Raw genomic sequence first — 22,508 nt, 5'->3', positions numbered from 1 at the left:
GAGCAGCCTTCTCTTAAGATTCTTTTCCTCACAACAGACTGTAGCCACACTTCCAAGAGCCCAAGGAAAGGAACGTATTTAGCTCCGAATACCATTGCACATTGCCAAATTGTCTTCCAAAATGCCTGTGCTCATTTACACTGTCATAAGTAATTTTTTGAGAGTAGCACATTCATGTACTCTTGTCAGCATTTGTTACTATCACTTAAATATTTTGGCTAATTTAATAGGTGAAAATGACATCTCAATTTTTAAAAATTGTGTTTATTTGATAACTCGCCATTTGAATATTTTGCCATGTGTGTTTACCAGCTGTGCTTTCTCTTTTGTGACTTGTCTCTTCCCATTTTATTTATTAGGGTCTGAATATGTTTTTTATCAATATGTATGAGTTTTATAATAAAGATAGCCCTTGGCCTGTCATTTTACTGCCGTGATTTATCCTTCGATCTGTTGTTTGGATTTTCTTTTGCGATTTTTGAAGAGCATAGTGAAAGTTTTATGATGCAGAATTCATCACTTTTCTTTTGATTTATTTTCTTTACCTTTTTTAAGGTTAGAAAGGTTTCTCCTCAAGAACAAAAATCTGATTTTAAAATCCAATTCTCTTCTGTAATTTGATTTCCCATCTTTAACCATTTGATTCATCTGGAATATTTTTGGTATTTGGCCCAAATGTCTGACCTGGCCACCTCTTGCTCACCAGCTGCAGATAACCACACCTCCTTCATCATCAACAGTAAAATCCATCTTTGTGTCCCCACATGAGTGAATGGCATACACCCCTCTTCCCTCTGTTGCCCAAGGCAGAATCCCTGGAGCTCTCCTGACTCTCTCCTCTCCTTCACCCCCCACATTCACTCAACTGCAATGTCCTATGGTTCTATTGTGTGGTTCTTCCTCGTACTTTTTTGGGGAAGAATATATACTGGTTGGAACACTTTTCCACCCCCACATTGCCTCATCCCTACTAGTCTGGCAGGTGGAGTCAGGTGTGTCCTTGCTTTGTGCCACAAAAGTGCCCCATATTGCCCTCTATGTTTGTCGCACCCAATTGTAATGTCCTGCCAACTTGTTTATGGACCTCTGTCTCTTGCATCATTAATGTAGCCTCACTGACTAATCCAGTGCCTGATACATATAGGAGTTCAATACATATTTGTTAGGTATGTGAAAAATCTAATAAAGGAGTGAATATGCCAGTAAAATAGGAGTCATACCTAACTGTGTCCCAGCAGAGCTTGATTAGGATATTTTACTGCAGGATATGAAGGTAAAGGGGATAGAATATTAGAATTCATGCTTTTTATGGTATGAAGATGTCATGGATACTGTAGCTTGACTTGTTCAGCATCCATTTATCCTCCTTCTAAGTGCCATGACTGTCATGCAAAAGCTGGAAAAATTAAAATGACACGTTTCAGACTGCCTTGCAGCCAGTATTCTGGACGTAAATTAGGTCTCACCAATGAGATGCATTCTTGGGACAAGTGGAAGGCAGGAGTGGGATGATGGCCACTTTCCTGCTGCTGTGTCTTCTGCCAAACAAGGACATCAAAACATAAGAACTCATCTTTCCAAGGTTCACCATCACTTTGTGGGTATCTGAAGTCAGTCGCAGTCTCATGGCAGGATCAAGTGTAAAGGCAGAGACTTCTTGGTTTTGAGTCACCACTAAAGTTCTCTCTCTCTTTCTCATCTATATATTTATCTATCTATAAAATAGAGTGAATGGTGAGTCATGAATTCCATTCCACTGGCCTTCTCACCAATTCTGTAACCACGCTCTGCTTAAAATACTTTGAGTGTTTTCTGTTTTCTTTGCTGAACCCTGGCAGATACATGAGGACACAAGGACTGGTGTCCCACTTGTTGACCCAAGTAGCCCACCTTGATCAGTTGTCATTTTTCCCAAAGTAAATGGAGAAAGTTCTATCTCTAGGACTTAGGATGAAGTTGTGTTTACTGGTTATTCTGTGGTTCTGTGAGGGTCTGATAGATCATTTCCACTATCTTTCCCCCCCACTTCCTAGTCTTCTTTGAGATTTTTGTTAGCATAAACCTTTTAAATCAGCAAAAAGCTACCAGTAGTGGGTAATTATACAGCTAGACCCAAAGATAACAATACACAGAGAAAATATAAGTGAATCATTAAGATATTTAACATAGAAAGAGTTCTTTTAAATCAATAAGAAAAAAATTAACTACCTAATTAAAAAATGCACGAAACACATGAACAGAGGAAGAAAAATAGCCAAGGAAGATATTAAAGTATTCAACTTTTTTCTTATCAAATTAGCAAAGACTTGGGCACCTGGGTGGCTCCGTCAGTTGAGTGCCTGACTCTTGGTTTTGGCTCAGGTCATAATCTTAGGGTTGTGAGATCAAGCCCCATGTCAGGCTCCACGCTCAGTGTGGAGTTTGCTTAAGATTCTCTCCTTCTCCCTTTGTCCTCCCACTTGTGCTCTCTCTCTCTCTCTACAGTAAATAAATAAATCTTAAAAAAAATAGCAAAGACAAAATAAGACTCAGATCTGGTAAAGATGTATTTCTTTTACTGGGCATCCCCATACACTTCCATAAGCATCTAAATTGGTTAATTTTCTAGATGTTAATTTGGTTATATTTATAAAAAGTCCTTAAAATATCCATTCTCTAGGATCCGTAGTTCTTAGCTGGAAGCAGTTTTGCCCCCAGGAGCCATTTAGCAATGTCTGGAGATTATTTTTGGTTTTCACAACTACGGCTGGGGGGTGCTACTGGCATTTAGTGCCTTGAGACCAGGGATGATATCCAACATCCTACAGTGCACGGGAGAGCACCCACAAAAACCCACCTATCCCAAAAGGTCAACTGGATTGATATTGAGAAATTCTGTCTTTGATATAAGAATTTTGCTTTAAGGGATGCCTGGGTGGGTCAGTCAGTGAAGCATCTGCCTTCACCTCAGGTCATGATCCTAGGATCCTGGGATCGAGTCCCACATCAGTCTCCTTGCTCAGCAGGGAGCCTGCTTCTCCCTCTGCCTGCTGCTCCCCCTGCTTGTGCTCTCTTTCTCTCTGACAAATAAATAAATAAAATCTTTTAAAAAAAGAACTTTGCTTTAAGAATTTTTCCAAATGAAAAAATCAAATGTATTTAAAAATTCATTTATTTAATCCTTTTTGGAGAGCAATAAGTCTGTAGCTATTAAAACTTAAAATGCATATACCCATACTTTTTAAAATTTTAATTCCAGTATAATTAACATACAGTGTATATTAGTTTCAATTGAACAGTTTAGTGATTCAAACATTCTATACATTACTTAGTGCTCCCCACAGTAATTGTACTCTTAATACCCTTCACCCATCCCCCCACCCACCTCCTCTCTGGTAACCACCAGTTTGTTCACTATATTTAAGATTCTGGTTTTTTGTTTTATTTATATAATTTTTTAAAAAGATTTTATTTATTTATTTGACAGAGAGAGACAGTGAGAGAGGGAACACAAGCCAGGGGAGTGTGAGAGGGAGAAGCAGGCTCCGAAGGCAGACGCTTAATGGCTGAGCCACCCAGGCGCCCCTGTTTTTTTTGTTTGTCTCTTTTTTTCCTTGTTCATTTATTTTGTTTCTTAAATTCCACATGAGTGACTTATCTCACTTAGCATTATACCCTCCTACCTGTGTTGTTGCAATTGGAAAGATTTCATTATTTTTATGGCTGAGTAATATTTCTCTGTGTGTGTGTGTGTGTGTGTGTGTGTGTGTGTGTGTGTGTATACATACCGCATCTTCTTACCCATTCACCTATCGATGGACACTTGGGCTGCTTCCATAATTTGGCTATTGTAAATAATGCTGCAGTAAACATAGGGGTGTATATACCTTTTTGAATTAGTGTCTTCATATTTTTTGGGTAAATACCCAGTTGTGGAATTGCTGGATCAAACAGTAATTATATTTTTAATATTTTGAGGAATGTCCATACTGTTTTCCACAGTGGCTACACCATCGGACTGCATTCCTACCAACAGTGCACAAGGATTTCTTTCTCTCCATATCCTCACCAACACTCATTGTTTCTTGTGTTTATGATTTTAGCCATTCTGAGTGTGAGATATCTTATTGTAGTTCTGATTTGCATTTCCCTGACGATGAGTAATGTGAGCATCTTTCATGTGTCTGTTGGCTATCTGGATGTCTTCTTTGGAGAAATGTCTGTTCATGTCTTCTGCCTGTTTTTAAATTGGATTAGTTGTGTTGTATAAGTTCTTTATATATTTTGGATACTAACCATTTATCAGATATGTCATTTGCAGTGTCTTTTCCCTTTCAGTAGGTTGTCTTTTAGTTTTATTGATTGTTTCCTTTGTTGTGCAAAAGCTTTTATTTTGACGTAGTCCCAATAGTTTATTTTTGCTTTTGTTTCCCTTGCCTCAGGAGACATATTTAGAAAAATGTTGCAATGGCCAATGTCAGAGAAATTACTGCCTGTGCTCTTCTCTAGGATTTCTATGGTTTCAGGTCTCACATTTAGGTCCTTAATCCATTTTAAGTTTATTTTTGTGTATGGTGTAAGAAAATGGTCCAGTTTCATTCTTTTGCATATAGCTGTCCAGTTTTCCCAAATACTATTTGTTGAAGAGACTTTTTTCCATTGCCTATTCTTGCCTCCTTTGTTGAAGACTAGTTCACCATATAATTTGAGTTTATTTCTGAGCTCTCTATTCTATTCTGTTCATATGTGTGTCTAGTAGTATATCTTGAAATCTGGGATTGTTCTCAGATTCTCCAGTTTGTTCTTCTTTTTTCAAGATTACTTTGGCTATTCAGGGTCTTTATGGTTCCATACAAATTTTAGGATTATTTGTTCCAGTTCTGTGAAAAATGCTTTGGTATTTTGAATGAGAGTGCATTAAATCTCTAGATTGAGGGACGCCTGGGTGACTCATTTGGTTAAATGTCTGCCTTCAACTCAGGTCATGATCCCAGGGTCCTGGGATTGAGTCCTGCATTGGGCTCCTTGCTCAGCGGGGAGCCTACTTCTCTCTCTGCCTGCTGCTCCCCCTGCTTGTGCACTCTCTCTCTGACAAATAAATAAATAAAATCTTGAAAAAAAAATCGGTAGATTGATTTGGGTATTACGGACATTTTAACAATATTTGTTCTCCCAATCCAGGAGCATGGAATATCTTTCCATTTGTTTGTGTCATCGTCAATTTTTTCATCAATGTTTTATAGTTTTCAGAGTACAGGTCTTTCACTTCCTTGTTTAAGTTTATTCCCAGGTATTTTATTATTTCTGGTGCAATTGTAAATGGGGTTGTTTTCTTAATTACTCTTTGTGCTACTTCATTATTTGTGTATAGAAATGTAATAGATTTTGGTATATTGATTTTGTATCCTGCAACCTTACTGAATTCTGTTATCGGTTCTAGCAGTTTTTTGGTGGAGTCTTTAGGGTTTCCCATATATAGTAAGTACATGTCATCTGTAAATAGTGGAAGCTTTACTTCTTTCTTACCAATTTGGATGCTATATATTTCTTTTTCTTGTCTGATTGCCGTGGCTAGGACTTCCAGTACTATGTTGAATAAAATTGGTGAGAGTGAACATTCTTGTCTTGTTCCTGATCTTAGGTGGAAAGCGCTCAGTTTTTCACCATTGAGTATGATGTTAGCTGTGAGTTTTCCATATATGGTCTTTATTATGTTGATGTATAGTCCCTCTTAACCTACTTTGTTGAGGGTTTTTATCATGAATGGATGTAGTACTTTGTCAAATACTTTTCCTGCAACTATTGAAATGATCATATGGTTTTTATCCTTTCTCTTGTTGATGTGATATATTATGTTGATTGATTTGTGAATATCAAACTACCCTTGCATTCCAGGACTAAATCCCTCTTGATGATGCTGAATGACTTTTTATTGTATTGCTGGATTTGGTTCATTCGATGTTTCTAGGAATTTATCCATTTCTTCTAGGTTGGCAATTTGTTGACATGTCATTTTTTAAATAAAATTATCTTAGAATCCTTTGTATTTCTGTGGTGTCAGTTGTTATTTCTCTTCTTTCACTTGTGATTTTGTTTATTTGAGTCCTCTCTCTCTCTTTTTTTATGAGTATGGCTAAAGGTTTATCAGTTTTATTGATCTTTTCAAAGAACCAGCTCCTGGTTTCATTGATCTGTTCTATTGGTTTTGTTTTGGTTTAGTTTTTATTTCACTTATTTCCGTTTTAATCTTTATTATTTCCTTCCTTCTACTGGTTTTGAGTTTTGTTGGTTCTTTTTCTAGCTCCTTTGGGTGTGAGGTTAGATTGTTTATTTGAGATTTTTCTTGCTCTTGAGGTAGGCCTGTATTGCTCTACACTTCCCTCTTAGAACAGCTTTTGCTGCATCTGAAAGATTTTGGACCATTGTGTTTTCATTTTCATTTGTCTCCATGTATTTTTTGATTTCCTCTTTGATTTCTTGGTTAACCTATTCATTGTTTAGTAGCATGTTATTTAACCTCCACATATTTGTGGTCTTTTGGATTTTTTTCTTGTGGTTGATTTCTATTGTCAAACTTGTGGTTGGAAAAGATGATGGTATGACTTCATTCTTTGTGAATTTGTTGAGATTTGTTTTGTGGCCTAATGTGTAACTGATTCTGGAGATGTTCCATGTGCACTTGAAAAGAATGTGTATTTCACTGTTTTAGGATAGATATATTCATAATTTTTAATAGGTGTCCTTCCTAGAAATACTTGGACATGTAAACAAAAAGGCACATACATAAATGTTCTTCTCAGTGTTATTATTATTTTTTAAGATTTTATTTATTTGAGAGAGAGAGTGAGAGAGTGAGCATGAGTTGAGGGGGGAGAGAGGGGCAGAGAAAGAAGCAGACCCCCTGCTGAGCAGGGAGCCTGATGCAGGGCTTGATCTCAGGACCCTGGGATCATGACCCGAGCCCAAGGCAGAGGCTTAACTGACTGAGCCACACAGGTGCCCCCTTCTCAGCATTACTTTTAATAGTGAAATTTGGAAAAAACCTAAATATTAATCAGTGGAGTAACAGTTAGTTATACACATGTGCTCTGAGTAGCAGAGTATTTGGCCTTCCCACCTCCCACTGCTCTTTTTCTAGGATCTGATTCTCCTCTAAGGAGCTTTCAGTACTATAGGTGGGATTGGTAGAAAAACTATTCCTAAGACTCCCTTCATCCTGTCAGTTCCCAGTTTGGAAACTAGAAAAAACTGATCTTTCCTCTCTGGCCCTTTGGTCGATCAGGAGGACGTCACATTACATAAGTTTGGCCAACCAGATGGGACTTTAGATCTTGAACCAAGGCAGAGCCAGAGAGTAGTTGAAGACCAAATCCCTGAGTGACAGCAGTGTGGCAATGGTAGGTGTCTACGGGCAGGGAGGGGTGGCAGTGGCCTGCTAGCTTGGCAGTTCTTGCAAAGGGACAGTACCAAGACTCTACTACTTGGCCCACCCGAAAGGCCTTGGTTTCTGTTATTAAAAGCGTGGGTGGTAGGCCCCAGCAGCAGTCTAATAAATTGACACATTAGATCTCTGCGAATTGCAGACACAGTACCCTAACTGATATCCTGGAGAATTCTACACAGTTGTTAAAAAGAAGGATCATCATCAGGACATACTGACAAGTGAGAAATCAAACTGAAGAACATTCATCCACTCAGTCTCTTTCATTTATTAGTCTCTGTGCTCTGAACTGGACACACCTAGTTCCTGCCCTCATGGAGCATTATTTATTGATTTATTTATTTATAAAGATTTTATTTATTTATTTGAGAGAGAGCGAGAGCACAAATGGTGGGGGAGGGGCCGAGGGAGAGGGAGAAGCAGACTCCCCACTGAGGGGGGAGCCCCAGGTGGGCCTCGATCCCAGGACCCTGGGATCATGACCTGAGCTGAAGGGAGATGCTTAACCATCTGAGCCACCCAGGTGCCCCTCATGAGCATTATTTAAAATTGCAAAAAACTGGAAATAAATTAAGTGTCTAACAGTAGTGGAAGGAGAAATAGTGTTAATGGCGGCATAAGCAGTATAGTAGTTCCCCACCTGTCTGTGGTTTCAATATCAGCAGTTTCAGTTACCCACCGTCAACCACCTGTAAGCAGATGATCCCCCTTCTGACGCATCATCAGAAGGTCAGTAGTAGTCTAACACTCCATCACAGTGCCTCCGTCATTCGCCTCAGTTCACCTCATTGTGTAGGCATTTTACCATCTCTCATTATCACGAGAAGAAGGATGAGTATGGTACAATAAGGTATTTTGAGAGAGACCATAGTCACATAACTTTCACGGCAGTATGTTACTGCAATTGTTCTATTTTATTATTAGTTATTGTTAACCTCTTACTGTGCCTAATTAATAAATTAAACTATCATAGGTATATATTTATAAGAAAAAATATAGTATATATAGGGTTCAGTACTATCTGTGGTTTTAGGCATCCACTGAAATGTATCCTGCAAAAGTAAGGGGGAACTACTGTATACAGAAGAACTAACAGCCATTAAAAATAATTAATTTAATTGATAAATATATAGTGTCAGTTATATATATATATACACACACACAAAGTGAAAATAAGATTTAAAATTATGACTATGTATACATATTTATTCTCTATAATGAAGACAATAAAGAAAAATAAAAATTATATATGCATATATAAATATATACATACATATGTATGTGTATATATCTATATCTACATATCTGTATCTATATTTACATATGGATATCTTACAAAAAGTTGCATGTAACCAAAAGGAGGTACTGTATTCAAATGTCGACAGGACTTATTTCTAAATTTTGGTAATCTGCATATGTTATATTTATAAACATAAAATTTATTATTTGTAACCGTAAAATTATTTAAGATAGGGATACAGTAAAACATTTGAAGTTTCCTAACCCCATTTGACACCTAACCATATTTTTGAGATGTTCCATAATAAGAATTAGTGAACTATGTGAACAGACATAGCTATATAACACACCTATAAAACATATGTATGTCACTAAGTAGAAAGGAAAAGGTTCATCATCTTGCTTTAATACATTCCAAGCTCCTAGAGTCAAGTCGGAAGTGCTTGGCCTCCCTTTGCTGGTCCCCGGGGTGTTAGAAGCTGCAGACAGGACTGAGGAACACACCATTGCCGGGTTGGGAGGGGACAGCAGGGTTCCGGTGAGGTCAGCTGAGACAGGTGTGGCAGGCCAAGAGGGCTGATTCCCGGCCTGCGGCCTCATCCTGACGTTTGCTGTCCCTCTGTAAGTACACGCAAGGTGCACGCGCAGCCTCTAACACCGTCTCTTTTGCTTTGCGGCAGGCAAGATGGAGCCGCCTCTCGATATCGTGGTGTTGTCGTTGAACTGCACAGCGCTCAGCATCGAGTGGAAGATGCCAAAGCAACCCCAGATCCCCGTCATTGGCTATATTGTGAGTTCCTGGGCACAGGGTTTTCCGTCATGGGTGTCGTAGGGGTGAATCTACGCCCTTCCCACCCTGCTCCTCCTATATAGGGCCTCCTTATACCAACCCTCCCGATTAATCACTGCCCCGGTCTCCTTACCAGAAACCAGAGGAAATGTTTCCCTTTTAAGGGTATTTGTAAGTGCCTGAAAGTCAGTGAGGATCTATGGAGTCCTTGCTCTGTTCAGGGATGGGAAAATAGAAACTGAGTAGATGTGGTTCCTGCTGTCCAGCTGCCCACAGTCAAGTTCAGAGGCTAAAGCAGAAACATGGGAAGTAATAGGGAGTCACTGTGGAATGTTGTCAACAAGTTCAAAATACTGTAAAATCTGAATTAAAGTAAAGACATGGACAGACAAAGCGGGGGAGGGAGCAGAGAATGCATTCCTACCTGTCAGAGGTTATATGGCACTGATTTCAGTTCACCAGCATGTTTTGTTTGAACAGGGTTTTCAAAAATGAGTCAACTTTTAGGAGTTAGGAGATTTCAGATAATTTGGAGTTCTGAAAGCTCTGGGAATATCCAGAGTACTGATCATACTGGGCCCATATTCCTGCGGGGCACTGAGCCCACTGGAACTGGGCTGCCCCCTTTAGATGGGACAGACCCACCCCCGCTCCCCATATCACCCAGACCTGTAACTCTCTACTGCCTCCATTTCACCAGAAATAGGCCCTCGTCCTATTGTCTTCTTAAGGCAGAGAAATGTGTTTCTAAACTCCTGTTACATCAAAAGTGGGACGATGGAAGATTACCTGAGAAAGTCATGGTTTGGAGAAGAAAAGCAGGGGTTGGGGCCAGCCCCCTCCCTCCCACGTCACTGATCCAGGGCTCCCTCCTGGCCTCTGCAGGCTCATGAGTGTGCAAGCCCAGCTAGGGTGGGGGGAGCTATGTTTGTTGTAGAACGGGTCGGTAGGGCCAGCGAGGCAGCGCACCTTAGAACCCATTGTGGTGGTGAGTGGAGCTAGAACCCCAGACCCTTGATCTGCTGGAGAAGTGCTGGCCCCGCTGTCACCCTGATGTCCGCCTCTTCTCCAGATCTTCTACTCTGAGGTCGGCGTGGACAAATCCATGCAGGAGCGGTGGCACCCTGTGCCGCTCAGCCAGGACGGCATGACGTCGGTGAGTAGCCCCATCAAGGCAGCCCCCTCAAAAGCACGCCTGTGCTTGGCATTGTAGCGATATTCAGAAGGATTTCTAATCATGTGCGTGTCTGTGCACCGCTGTATATGTCATAACCACGTGTGTATAATTTACACACGTCTTTCATGCACATGCCCTCATCACACGCCTCGCCTCGTCTCCAGGAAGGCAGGCACGTGCAGAAAGTTCTGGGCAAGCACTTCCAGCCTCGACTCAACCCACCCCATGCATCCGGTGAGAAAACAGCCTCCGTACAGCTGTTCTTCCCCCTTTTTTCCCTTCATGAAGTTCAATTCTGACTTTTGAAAAATCCCAATAAAGCTTTATAAATAAATACGACACATCTGTATCCTCCCAAGTGCCTGCAGACACAATGCAGAAGAAAATGATGTCATTCGGAATGTATATTCAAACGGTCCAAGTTGTTTATTTTTCTTGTCAAGCTCAGCGCCCGGTCCTTCCACTAACCAGTTGCTGCCTTTCTGTCTATTTCTCTTCTCTTTCCTGTCAAGGTCTCCCTGGGTGAATTTTCCTGCCTTAGGAGTGTTCTGTTTTCTTTCCTCCACTCCCCTCCTCCTTCCCTGTTCTACTACTATTACCCGACAGGCTAGGAATCGCTCTGCCAGCATTAGCACCACCGCCCAGAATAGTGCCGCAGGGCAGGGGCGGCTGGGTGTTTGTGACTCCCATGTTCTCCGGGGCCGGCTCGGCACAGACACCCGCTTGTCCGCCAGGACAAGTAGCTACAGCGATAGCTGGGCACCTGTTACCTGCCAGCCGCTGTGCCTCCTGCTTTCCATTTGCCTTCCCATTTAATGTTCACAACTGTCCTATGACCTCATTTTACTGACGAGGATGCTGAGACTCAGACAGGTGAAATCACTATCCCCAAACCACACATTAGTGAGGAACAGAGTCAACTGGAAACCCCTCGTAGACGGACTTCGGAGCCCCGCTCTGGCATTTTTTTTTTCTTTCTTTCTTTCTTTTTTTTTTTTTTAACCAAAGCTCTTCAAAAAGAAGAGGTGTACATTTGCAGCCTGTGTGTCCTTTGCATGATACGCTTTTAATCTCAGACTTTTGTGCCACCTGCCTCATTTGCCCTAGAAGCCCTCAACCCCAGCCTCTGTGGTTTACTTTATCCTAAAAGGGGAGATTGGCTTAGCCCAGCTAGGAAGCCACCTCAGCACTGGAAATTTGAACAAGCACCTGGACCCCACCAAGGAGGCAGCAGTATCCCCAGCCACCAGCCTGCAGCACAGTCCAGGCAGCGAGGGCACTGTGCTGATGACAGGTGTCTTGGAGTCTGGACAGTTCCTCTGGAATCGAGATCCTGCCCTGAATACTCTGGCAGGGTATTCTCTGGGGAGGGCACTGCAGTGCAAACGTGAAGCAAGGGACCAGGAGGGAAATAGGTACCCTGGGCTTTCCGACATCCTTCCTGCACTTACAGGTTGGGTGACTTTGGCCAGAGTCGCCTCACCTGGCTAAGCCTTACCTTTCTCCCATGAAACAGGTATAATAATTACACTGTTGTGTCCAAATAAAATGGCATATGTTAAAGCCTTTGGTTTTAAAATGTAAAGAAGCCAGATAGATGTTACTGATCATTCCTGATGATCATTGCCTTTATGTTAAATATATTCTCTCTGTTAATTACATCCAGGCATTAGAGTATGCTATCAAATTATACCTTGCCCATTTCAACAGACTTTCACAGTTGCTGCTATATGCCCAGCATAGGATAACACAGAGTCCCTACTCTTGGGCAGCTTTTAGTCTTATTGGGAAAATCCCATTCTTGCTGATAAACAGCTGGAAAGCAACATAAGACCAGATGTCATTAACATGCCACTTAATAGACAGACTGAAGTATCCAAAAGGGAGAGATTAGTATAATAGCAAGTCGTCGAACTAGGGGCTGAGAATTGAAGCAGGGGCAATTTCTGGAAAGGCAGAGGAGAGGGAGGAGCACTGAAATCAAAAGGAATGGTGTGAACCAAGAGGGCAAGCATTCATGTGTGTGAGCATGCCCGTGTGCTCGTGTATTCTGGTGGGGAGGTGGGGGGAGGTGCAGAATATCCAGAATGGAGAGAGGAAATCGTGCGTGAGTCAGGAAGAGGGGAGGGGTCTGGTATAACAGTGGGTTCTGGATTCAGAGACTTGCATTTAGCATGCTGTATCACAACAAGCTAACCTTACTGGACCTCAGTTCCCTCGTGGACAGAACGGGGAGCCAAATAGTATCTATATCATAGATAGCAATCTGGGGTTTCCAAACTGTGCCAGGGTGCTCCGGGGCTGTGCAGCCAGCTCACAGGGGCGCTGGGGAATGTAGCGGCTTTTCAAGGGAAAGAGAGACATCTGTGTGAACTGCCACTACCAGGGTGTTTGAGTGTAACTATGGAATGAACGGAACACTTAGGCATTTCTTTGGCATTAGAGGTGCTATGAAAATATTCCTGAGACAGCAAAGGTGCCATAAGCAGAGAAAGTTTGGGAACCTTCTGTCCTGTATCGTATCAGCCTATAGCATGAGGACGCTGCGATCAGTAAATGGGGTCGTGGCCGTGGAGCCCTCAGCACCGTAGCTGACACGGAGCAAGAACTGAGGGAGTGGTCAACAGAATTCAGACAGAAGTTGTGTGTTCGCTGCCCGTGGCTGTCTGTAGAAGGGGGGCTACTCTACGGGTTTATTTGCAACCTGTAAGTTGTCCTTTCCCTTCATGTTGTTTTGGTTTTTTTTTCTCCTCTGCAGGGACAGTCCGATCATCGGAAGATTTTTGTAAGTATGCTTCAGAAAAGTTAAACCCTTGCCCCAACCCAGGATTCAGGGGGTCTCTTTTCACAAAACATGGATTTTCCCGCATCTTGCTCATGCCGATTAAGGCCCGAGGGAGAGTGCTTAGTTCCCGTGTAAGCAGGGACTGTGGAGCATACCAGGTGAATTTTTAATCATTTAGAAAGAAGTCACTTTTATTCTCCTCCTTGCCGCTTCATCTCACACGGCAGAGTAAGGTTAAGAGGAACGTTTTTAAAGGTTGAAGTTATTTAAGCTCTGTTCAAAACTAGGTGAAAAAGACTGAAAAGGAGAGAAGATATTTAAACAAGTGAGCACCTCTGCAGGGTGGTACCCCTCCCCCCCTTCTTTCTCTTTTCCTCACTTCCGCTAAGGATTCCAGTCCTCCTTTTCCTCACTTCTGCTAAGGATTCCAGTCCTTCTCCTTTCCTCACTTCTGCTAAGGATTCCAGTCCTTCTTCTTTCCTCACTTCCGCTAAGGATTCCAGTCCTCCTTTCCTCACTTCCGCTAAGGATTCCAGTCCTTCTCCTTTCCTCACTTCCGCTAAGGGTTCCAGTCCTTCTCCTTTCCTCACTTCTGCTAAGGATTCCAGTCCTTTTCCTTTCCTCACTTCCTCTAAGGATTCCAGACCTCCCCAGTAAGCCAGGATCAGGTCACCTCAAACTGCTTAACTTGCTGGATTGAATGCCAACCAGAAGATGGGTTGACCACCGGTTGTATCCCTTGATGATCTGCTTATACGGATGCTTCTGAGTTGGTTAACATTTGACACTTACCTTCTTCTTAGAACAACAACCTGCAGGTTTCAACCTGGAAAAATAAGTAGTAAAACAAAGCAGGGTGATTTGGTCATATTTTAGAGTTGGAAATAACAAGCGAGTGTTTAAACTGTGGGCTCCACACTTTCTGATCATTCATATCATCAGTAAAAAGTATTTGAACACACACACACATACGTGAATTATACACATGCTACTCTACTAGTATATTATGTACATTAGAAAGTTCCACAGAATCTTAAAGGAGGAGATAAGATAGAAATAGTTCTTTTCTTCTGGCATTTCAGAAGATTATCTTGCTCAGTCAGGGGGATACACTATCATCCTGCTTTGGAGTCCACTGGTCTGGTTGACCCAGAACAGTGATTGTACTTGGGTCTTATCCAAGGTTAGAGAGAGAAGACGTAGGCAAGAATCATGTGACTTGCATGGAGTCCCAGCTCTGTCATCACAGCGAGGGTCATCTTGGGCAAGGTGACTGAACCCCTTTGAATCTCTCTTTGACTGTAAAATGAAGGGGTGACCTAGTAAAGGTTCCTAGCTGGGGGTTCTTTTGTTCCCTCTGGGGCATATGGACATAAGTGTGGACATTTTCGTAGACAAGCTTCAGGGACACTGCTTTCCCTGCAGTACACAGGACAGACCCATACAAGGAAGATTTGTACAGCCCCAAAGCCAATGCTGCCCTTCCTGTGAAACTCTGGAAGATGCTTTCTAGCTTTCTGTGACCACTCAGGGAATAAAATCTCCCGACCTCCTCCCTCCACTCTGGCCTGCATAGCCTTCCTCAGGGCCATTGAAAGAAGGATGTTTGGAAGATAGCACTTTTCTGTTTCTCTGATGCCTTCCATGTAATGATGCTAGATATTCACAACCAAGGCCCAGCCTCAACTTGTAGAGTGAGCTGTGAAGTTGAATCCAAGGTTATTAGCTACCAACAAGGTCATTTTAGAGCAACTGTAGAATTTTGGTGTTGAAACTTTGGCCCAGAGAAGTGAAGTGGCCTCTCCAAGATCACAAGGCTATTTGGCAGCAGAACCCAGGTCTCCTGGCTCCTGGTCTAGTGCTCTCCTGCTTCATGCTTTCTCTCAGCTCTGCTCCCTGGATGCCCTTATGGTATAGTAGCTCCCATCTGGCTTCATTTCTGGAAACAAATGACCTGAGTTTCCAGCAGTAGCAGAAAAGTATGGCATGGAAGGGGGTAGAGGTGGAATCTGAAATCAGGGTCAGAGATTGAAGTTCAGAGTCATTCAACATGGTTTTATCATTGCAAAGAGGTATTCAGTTAAAAGTAGTCCCATATTTTTAGGGGCTCCTTGTACATAGCTATCCAGATTGGTTTTGGACATTGGGTTACATAATGATTAGGATAAAAGTCAAACAGTCCAAAATGTCAAGATAATAGTGATTCTAACAAAATGTGCATTCATGTTTCCTTCAAGATATAACCTATCTGGTTATACCCAGTTTGGTGGCTTCTATCTGTCAGAGACCCGGAATCCTTCCATCTCATTGCTCTGCCAACCCTTCTAGCCCTCCTTCCCATGGCCCAAATTGCTTCACTGGCACATCCACATTCTAGCCAATAGATGAGGAAAAGAGGAAAGGGAACACAGTCCTTCCTATTAAGGAATAACTCAGAAATCACCCTCAGCATTTTAACTCAATTTCTATTGGACAGACTTTAGCCACATGGCCAGAGCTGGATGCAAAGGATGCTGGGAGATGTAGTCTTTGGGTGGTGCTGGCCCAACTAATATACAGGGGTTCTGTTATAAGAAAGAAGGGAATGAATATGAGGAGACAATTAGTCATCCCTGTCACAGACTGTGAATGGAGGGAATGGGACTGGTACAGTGGATGTGGAAAAGGTAGTTGGACATCTGAAAAAGAAGGTAAGCATGGCCCAGGTAAGGACTCAGGAAGTGGAGGAAGGGAGCGGGTCTGAAAAGCACGTGGAGGTGGCTGGAGGGAGGTGGGTAAGAGAAAGTCAGCCTGTCTCTGGAGTTGCCAACCCCGGGGCCTGGGGCAGGGGTACTGATAATCAAGATGGAGGGGTCAGTCGTAGAAGCTGGCTCTTGATGAGGTAATCTGCTTATATTGGACACCTTGATTTGATTTCTGTCTTTCACTCATTCACTTTGCTTCATTCATTTACTCATTCATTCATCAAAAAGCATTGCTTAAGCGCTTGCTACCTGCCGTTACTAAGCTTTAGGCTGCCAGAGGGAAAAGAACTTGCTCCTGCCCTCAAGTGGGTGCGGAGAAGGTGACAAACAGACACTTAACAGTCGAAGGTGAGTGGTGCTAAGATGCAGGTATACCAAGGACGCCAGGGAAGCATAGAGGAGGGGTGCCTAACCAGACTGGAGGCTGGGGGTCAGAGAAATGAGGTAATGTCTCAGCTGAACTGAGTCATGAAGGATGAGCAGGGGTGAGCCAGGCAAGAGTGGGGAGAAGGGCATTTCATATAGAAGGAGCAGCAGGTTCAAAGGCCCAGAGGCAAAGAATTGAATGGCATAAATTTGAGCCCTGCCAAGTTCTTACGTATGATCAGAATGTAGAATGAAAGGCAAGGAGGTGACATGAGGTGATGCTGGAAGGATAAAGAGGGGGACACAACTACGCCATTCTAAGGGGATTTTAAAATGGAAAGTGACATGCCCAGATCTGAGGTTTAGGAAGATAACTCTAGCAGATGGAGTCTACACTGGTGGTGTAGGCAGCTTGGGTGGCAGGGGGAATCGGAATCCAGTGTCATCATTATGAGGACTTGGACTTAAGTGTCATGAGGACGAGATGACCTAAACAGATTGAAGTCACATGAACGAGTCCCAGTGACAGTTTTGGTAACTGGCTGAATGGTAGTTAGAGAGGAAGTGTAAACACAGGGAGGAAAGTGTCAAGAATTTGTGGTGTGGGTAATGAGAGAGCGAACGCAAGAGGTGAAGCAATTTCTTACTTTGTTTTCAATAGTGGGAGGAGAAATGATTATTGAGCTTTGGTTATGTTGAACCTTAGTGCCGTGTGGTTGTTGGGTAGAGATATTCCACAGGCAGTTGCAAAGCAACGTCTGGACATCCAGAGGCGGGGCAGAGCTGAGAGGCAGATCTGGGAGGTGACAAGCGAAGGTGCTGCTCGAAGCTGAGGAAGTAGTGGATGAGCTTACCCAGGCAAGACGACCGAGTGAGAGGGCAAGATGGCAAGGGGTGGCTTCCTGGGAAAAACCACCATCTATGGGGCAAGCAGAGAATGGGGAATAGATGGAGGGTATTGAGAAGGAGCAATGAGAGAAGTAGAAGGAGACCAAGGAGGAGCAGAGTCATGGCTTCCAAGGGAACCAAGAAATTGAAGAGGCAAGGCTAGGCGACAGTATTGAAAGGTACAAAAAGTCAAGTTCAGAGAATCATCCCCATTGGATTTACTACAAAGTCGTGTGCTGACCTTGCTTGGTAAGAATATCTCAGTAGGTTTGTAGCGTGGAGAGGCCTGGTGAGGGGTGAATAAGATGTGAGGAAGTAGAGGCAGCTCTGTTAAGAAAGCTGCCGCTGTGGAGAGGAGGTGGGCACATGCGTGCTGGGCAGTAGTTGGCCATTCTCGGGGTGGGAGAGACTTAGCACTGTGAGTACTCACACAGGCACCGGGTAGATAGGGGAGGGGATGGAGTCACAGGAGAAGGCGGGCGACAGATGGAATGCAGAACGCAGGGGGTGGGCCGAGCCCTGGACCTGGGGTTTGTGCACCTGGCTGCCCATTAGCCTCAGCTGAGCGCTTTACACTGACACCCAGGGCCCTGCCTTGCACGGATTCTGACTGAAGTAGTCTGGAGGGGACTACAGGCATTGGTAATTTTTTTAGTGATTCTAATGTGCACTTGGGGTTAAGGACTCCTGTAGTAAGTATTCGATAACTCTTTGTTGAGTCCTTTAAAAAAGTTTTGATCAGCGGGCGAATTCTCCTTAGCAACAATGAATATTTGATCATCTGCCGAGGGGGCTGTGAAGAAGTCCAAGACAGGGTCCCTGCTCTCCAGGGGCTTACAATCCCAGAGGAGAAATAGTAATATATACTTTGTAATTTATAAAAGTGCAAAATTAGTGGCACAACCGTTGGCAGGGTGAGATCAGGTCTGGGTGTTCTGGTGTCACGGGGAAGGTTTGGGCCTTGGAGGAGTGGTGGAAGCTAGGTAAGCAGGAAGAGGAGGGGCCTCCCATAGGACAGAAATCACAACAACCCATTTCTTGAGGATATCCCTGGTCCCAGCTGCTTTACGCACATTATCCCAAATATTAGTGCTATGCAAGAGAGTTCTATATCTCCATTTTACAGAGGAAGAAACTGAGGCTCAGGGGATTTAGTTTCAAGGCCTCAGCTAGCAATAAATAAGTGGCAGAATCAGGATTCACGCTTATGACTAATTGATTTCAAAGTCTGTGTCCTTTCCACTGTAGTGTCCTGGGACCCCCAGGGATTCCCAGACTCCCACTTACTATTTAGCACTGTAGCCCCAGGGGCATGTTGCTTTTACCAAAACGTGAAGTGGAGCAAGGCTTCTTCAGCTGGGGCCTTGGGGTCAGGGACACTGTGCAGGTGAAGCTCATGTACATCCTTCATCGATGTGGGGTCCCTGGACCAGCAGCGGCCCTTGGAAACGTCTTAGAAATGCACATTCTTCAGGCCCCTTCCCAGATGTACTGAATCAACAACCCCGAGGGGCAGGCCCAGCAATTTAAGAAGCCCTCCTGGTGATTCTGATGCAGCTTAATATTTGAGAACTGAAGTGTGAGTCCCTACTTCATTGGTACAAATCAAGACCTTGATTTGCTGTTGCGGCTGGTCTCTGAGCATCTGTGACATGCAGATGGGGAGAAAAAAACTGATGGATTCCAGCCCTGGAAAGGCAGTACTCTGATCTAGGAACTCAAATGTTAAAAGCAAGATCTGGTAGGGTGACTGAGTCTCAGTTCTAGAATAGTGTATAGATACCAATAAAGGGTAATACTGTAGTTGTGGGAAATATGTGATGGTGTTTTCCTCTTTGCAAATTTTAAAACTTGGCCAATCGTAGAGAAAGAAAAACAATCTTTGTCCCAAGCAGTGTCACAGGGGCCTCGAGGTACAACCCTTATGGAAATTGTCTGGTTTGCTCTAAAAGAACTGGCCATTGGGGCGCCTGGGTGGCTCCATCGTTAAGTGTCTGCCTTCGGCTCAGGGCGTGATCCTGGAGTCCTGGGATCGAGCCCCACATCAGGCTCCTCCGCCGGGAGCCTGCTTCTTTCTCTCCCACTCCCCCTGCTTGTGTTCCCTCTCTTGCTGGCTGTCTCTCTCTCTGTCACATAAATAAATAAAATCTTTAAAAAAAAAAAAAGAAAGAACTGGTCATTGACACATTTCCCGTTTGGTCATTGACAGGAGGAAGTGATCGGATATTTGAAACCAGGTACCGAATATCAAGTGAGCATGGCAGCTTATAGCAAGACTGGCAAAGGGCGGCTTAGCTCTCCTCAGCATGTGACCACGTTGCCCCAAGGTAAAATGGGTTCAGTTCATTACAAGTAGGAAAGCAGTGGGTGCTATTCATTCATCCCTTCATTCAGTATATATTAGTGAGGACCTACTGTGCACCAGGCACCATGCTAGGCTTGGTGTGAACCAAAACAGGCACAGCCTTTGCCCTCTCAGAACTTAGTGGAGTGGGTCAAGACATTACCTAGTTAAGGTGTAGTCAGTGGATTGTGGTAGATGCTATCTAGTGGTGTAAGAACATGTAAAGGGAGATTCCATGTAGGGGTGAGGTAAGAATTCCCTGGGGAGATGGCTACTAAGTGAAGGTCTGACCAGTAAGTGGGAATCAGGAAGGGGAGGAGGGGGAGTGGGAGAGGGGATTTTATAGGCAAAGGAAACCCAACGAAGGCTTATTGAGGTACACTGTGCTGGACACTGGGGGACAAAGGTGGCTCCATCACTATTGCTCACAAACTCATTGTGGAGGGAGAAGCAAACGGTAGGTGAGTAGCTCCAGGACATCTGAGGTCGGTGCAGCAGGCTCTGGAGCACTCAGGAGGGAGCACTCCTCTACCCCAAGGCTCAGGGAGGGTTTTAGAAATATCCAATTTGAAAACTAAGTAGGATTACTTTAGGAAGAGATGGCAAGAAAAATGTTTCTGGCATTAGCAATAGTGTAGGTAAAGTCTGGGAGATGTGAAAGTCTGGATATTAAGATAGTAACAGCAGTTTCCTTGAGGTGATAGGATTGTGGGTGACTCTTACATCTTTACACGTGAGGGCATGTCCCAAATGTCCTACCATTGGTATGCATTCTGATGGTGGGGGCGACACACATACACACACACACACACACACACACACACACACAAGAATTGAACATGAATGACAGTAATGCTATGCATTTCATTTTCCTTGCAGGTGTCAATTCCAATATACAGAGAAGAAAGGTTACTAGGAGGTGGGAGTGTAGTTGAGGGCTTTAAAGGGTATGCACCATTGTGTGTCCCAGGGCCAATGGTGTGGTTGTAATTTAGTTAGATTTTCAGCCAGGGCATTGGGGGAAGGAGGAAAGACCAGCTCTCATTATCTCAAATCCTACATGGTAAATCCAGTTGTGATTTTGTGTGTGTGTGTGTGTGTGTGTGTGTGTTTGTTTGGCTTGGATTTGGAGGCTGTTCTGAACAGAGGTGTTTAGGCTGTAGGAAGCACATGTGCTTTTTATATATTAAACGTCTGCAGCAGCAAAGACCACAGCCAATTCTAGGTGTTTGCTGTCCCGCCTAGGTTCCTGCATGCCGCCGACAGCACCCCAGCAACCGCATGTCACTGTGGTCTCTGATTCTGAGGTGGCCATATCTTGGAAACCTGGGAAGAGTGAAGGAAGCTCCCCCATTGAGTACTATTCTGTGGAATTCATCAGGTAAGTTTTGTGTCGCCCTCGAAAGCCCTATGTATTGACCTCAGGTATTCCAAGCATGACAGGATACTGCATGGAGAGTTGTCTCCACTGTATGTGTATTTAAGAGATGACAAAGGCTTGAAGACCTATATTTATACTCTGTCCCTGGGCCAGCACCTGTCCCCACACCGCTTCAGAGGCCGGTCATCTGGTAAACCGGGCGCTCACCTTATCTCTTCCTCATCTCCCCTCCACCATCAGGACTGTCCTAGGCTCTAAAAACTCCCGAGGCATCATTGCCACAAGCCTGCCTGCATTTCAAGCTTGAAACTTGCCTCCCTGGCTTTGGAACATTGTACTGAAATAAATATTTGATGGTGATTTTTCTTGAGGGAGGGGGAAAACAAACAAATATAAGTAACTGTTTCTTCTGCATACTTATTGCTGTGGGACAGATGTCTTGGTTTGGTTTCCACTTTTTTCTCTCCTGTACCTCTCCAGTTCTCATTATTCAGCTTAGCAGAGGGTAGAAGAGTGATGAGGAATTCTTCCAAAAGCTTACAGATAGAAAACATGGATTCTCAATGCTGCTATGTAATTGTAAGCAAAAATAAATAAAACAAAAACAAAAACAATGCACACATACCCCACACACACATACCCCCCCCCACACACACATACATTCACACACATACACACACACCCCTAGCAAAAAGGAATTCCCAATCTAAGGCCCTTCCTCTGAACTCTAGCTGCAGTTGAAGTGTGAACCGAAGCGCCTGGCTGATGCACACGCCTGTGGAGTTAGTGTTCCCTACATTAAAGCTGGTGGGGTGTGTCTAAGGCCTGCTGCCTCATGGATTCATAAAGAGACTAGTTCAGCACCTCATTCCCGAGGCTCTCTGAAACCAGGACCAAATGACTCTGCCAAGATTTTGATTAGCCCTGCTCTGTGGCTTGACTTCCTCACCTCCTCCTCTGTGGTGGAAAATAGATACTTGTTTCTTCAGAGAGGTGCTGCACTAGTCCCTTTAATGCTTGAGGACAGAGCTCATTGCAGGCAGGACTTGTTGACTTACAGGTGGCAGAAGGCTGGAAGATGAGGTGGTAATGTGGAGGCTCCTGGGACTTCCAAGTCCAGTGGCAAATCAAGTTCAGGGAAGATCTGATCTGAGCCAAAGCAGCCATTTGTCTCCATCCATCTCTGTGCTATGCTTTCCCCTTTATTGGTTTCATTTTCAAGCAGGCTTTTCTGGTGTGGTGGCAAGATGGCCACAAGGCACCAAAGACTTGCCATCTACTAGCATAACTCCCCACTGGAAAAGAGTGGCCATTTCTCAGTGGACCCATCGGAGTCTCAGTGTCCATTCTCATTGGCCAGGCTTGGGTTCCTCC

At 43.7% G+C, this 22,508-nt stretch overlaps 1 protein-coding gene across 1 annotated transcript in view; it reads left to right on the top strand.

The window, feature by feature from the left end:
- Positions 1-22,508, top strand: part of EGFLAM (EGF like, fibronectin type III and laminin G domains) — a 178,361-nt gene that overhangs the window by 58,629 nt on the left and 97,224 nt on the right. The window contains exons 2-6 of the mRNA XM_040630493.1: positions 9,340-9,449; positions 10,522-10,605; positions 13,385-13,411; positions 19,619-19,736; positions 20,999-21,134. Of these exons, the coding sequence (XP_040486427.1) occupies positions 9,340-9,449; positions 10,522-10,605; positions 13,385-13,411; positions 19,619-19,736; positions 20,999-21,134 (475 nt within the window). The remainder of the gene's footprint in view (positions 1-9,339; positions 9,450-10,521; positions 10,606-13,384; positions 13,412-19,618; positions 19,737-20,998; positions 21,135-22,508) is intronic.

Source organism: Ursus maritimus, unplaced genomic scaffold (assembly GCF_017311325.1).
Source record: "Ursus maritimus isolate PB19 unplaced genomic scaffold, ASM1731132v1 scaffold_15, whole genome shotgun sequence".
Taxonomy (NCBI): Eukaryota; Metazoa; Chordata; class Mammalia; order Carnivora; family Ursidae; genus Ursus; species Ursus maritimus.
The sequence above is the reverse complement of the archived record's forward strand: the minus strand, read 5'-3'. Positions and strand labels throughout refer to the sequence as shown.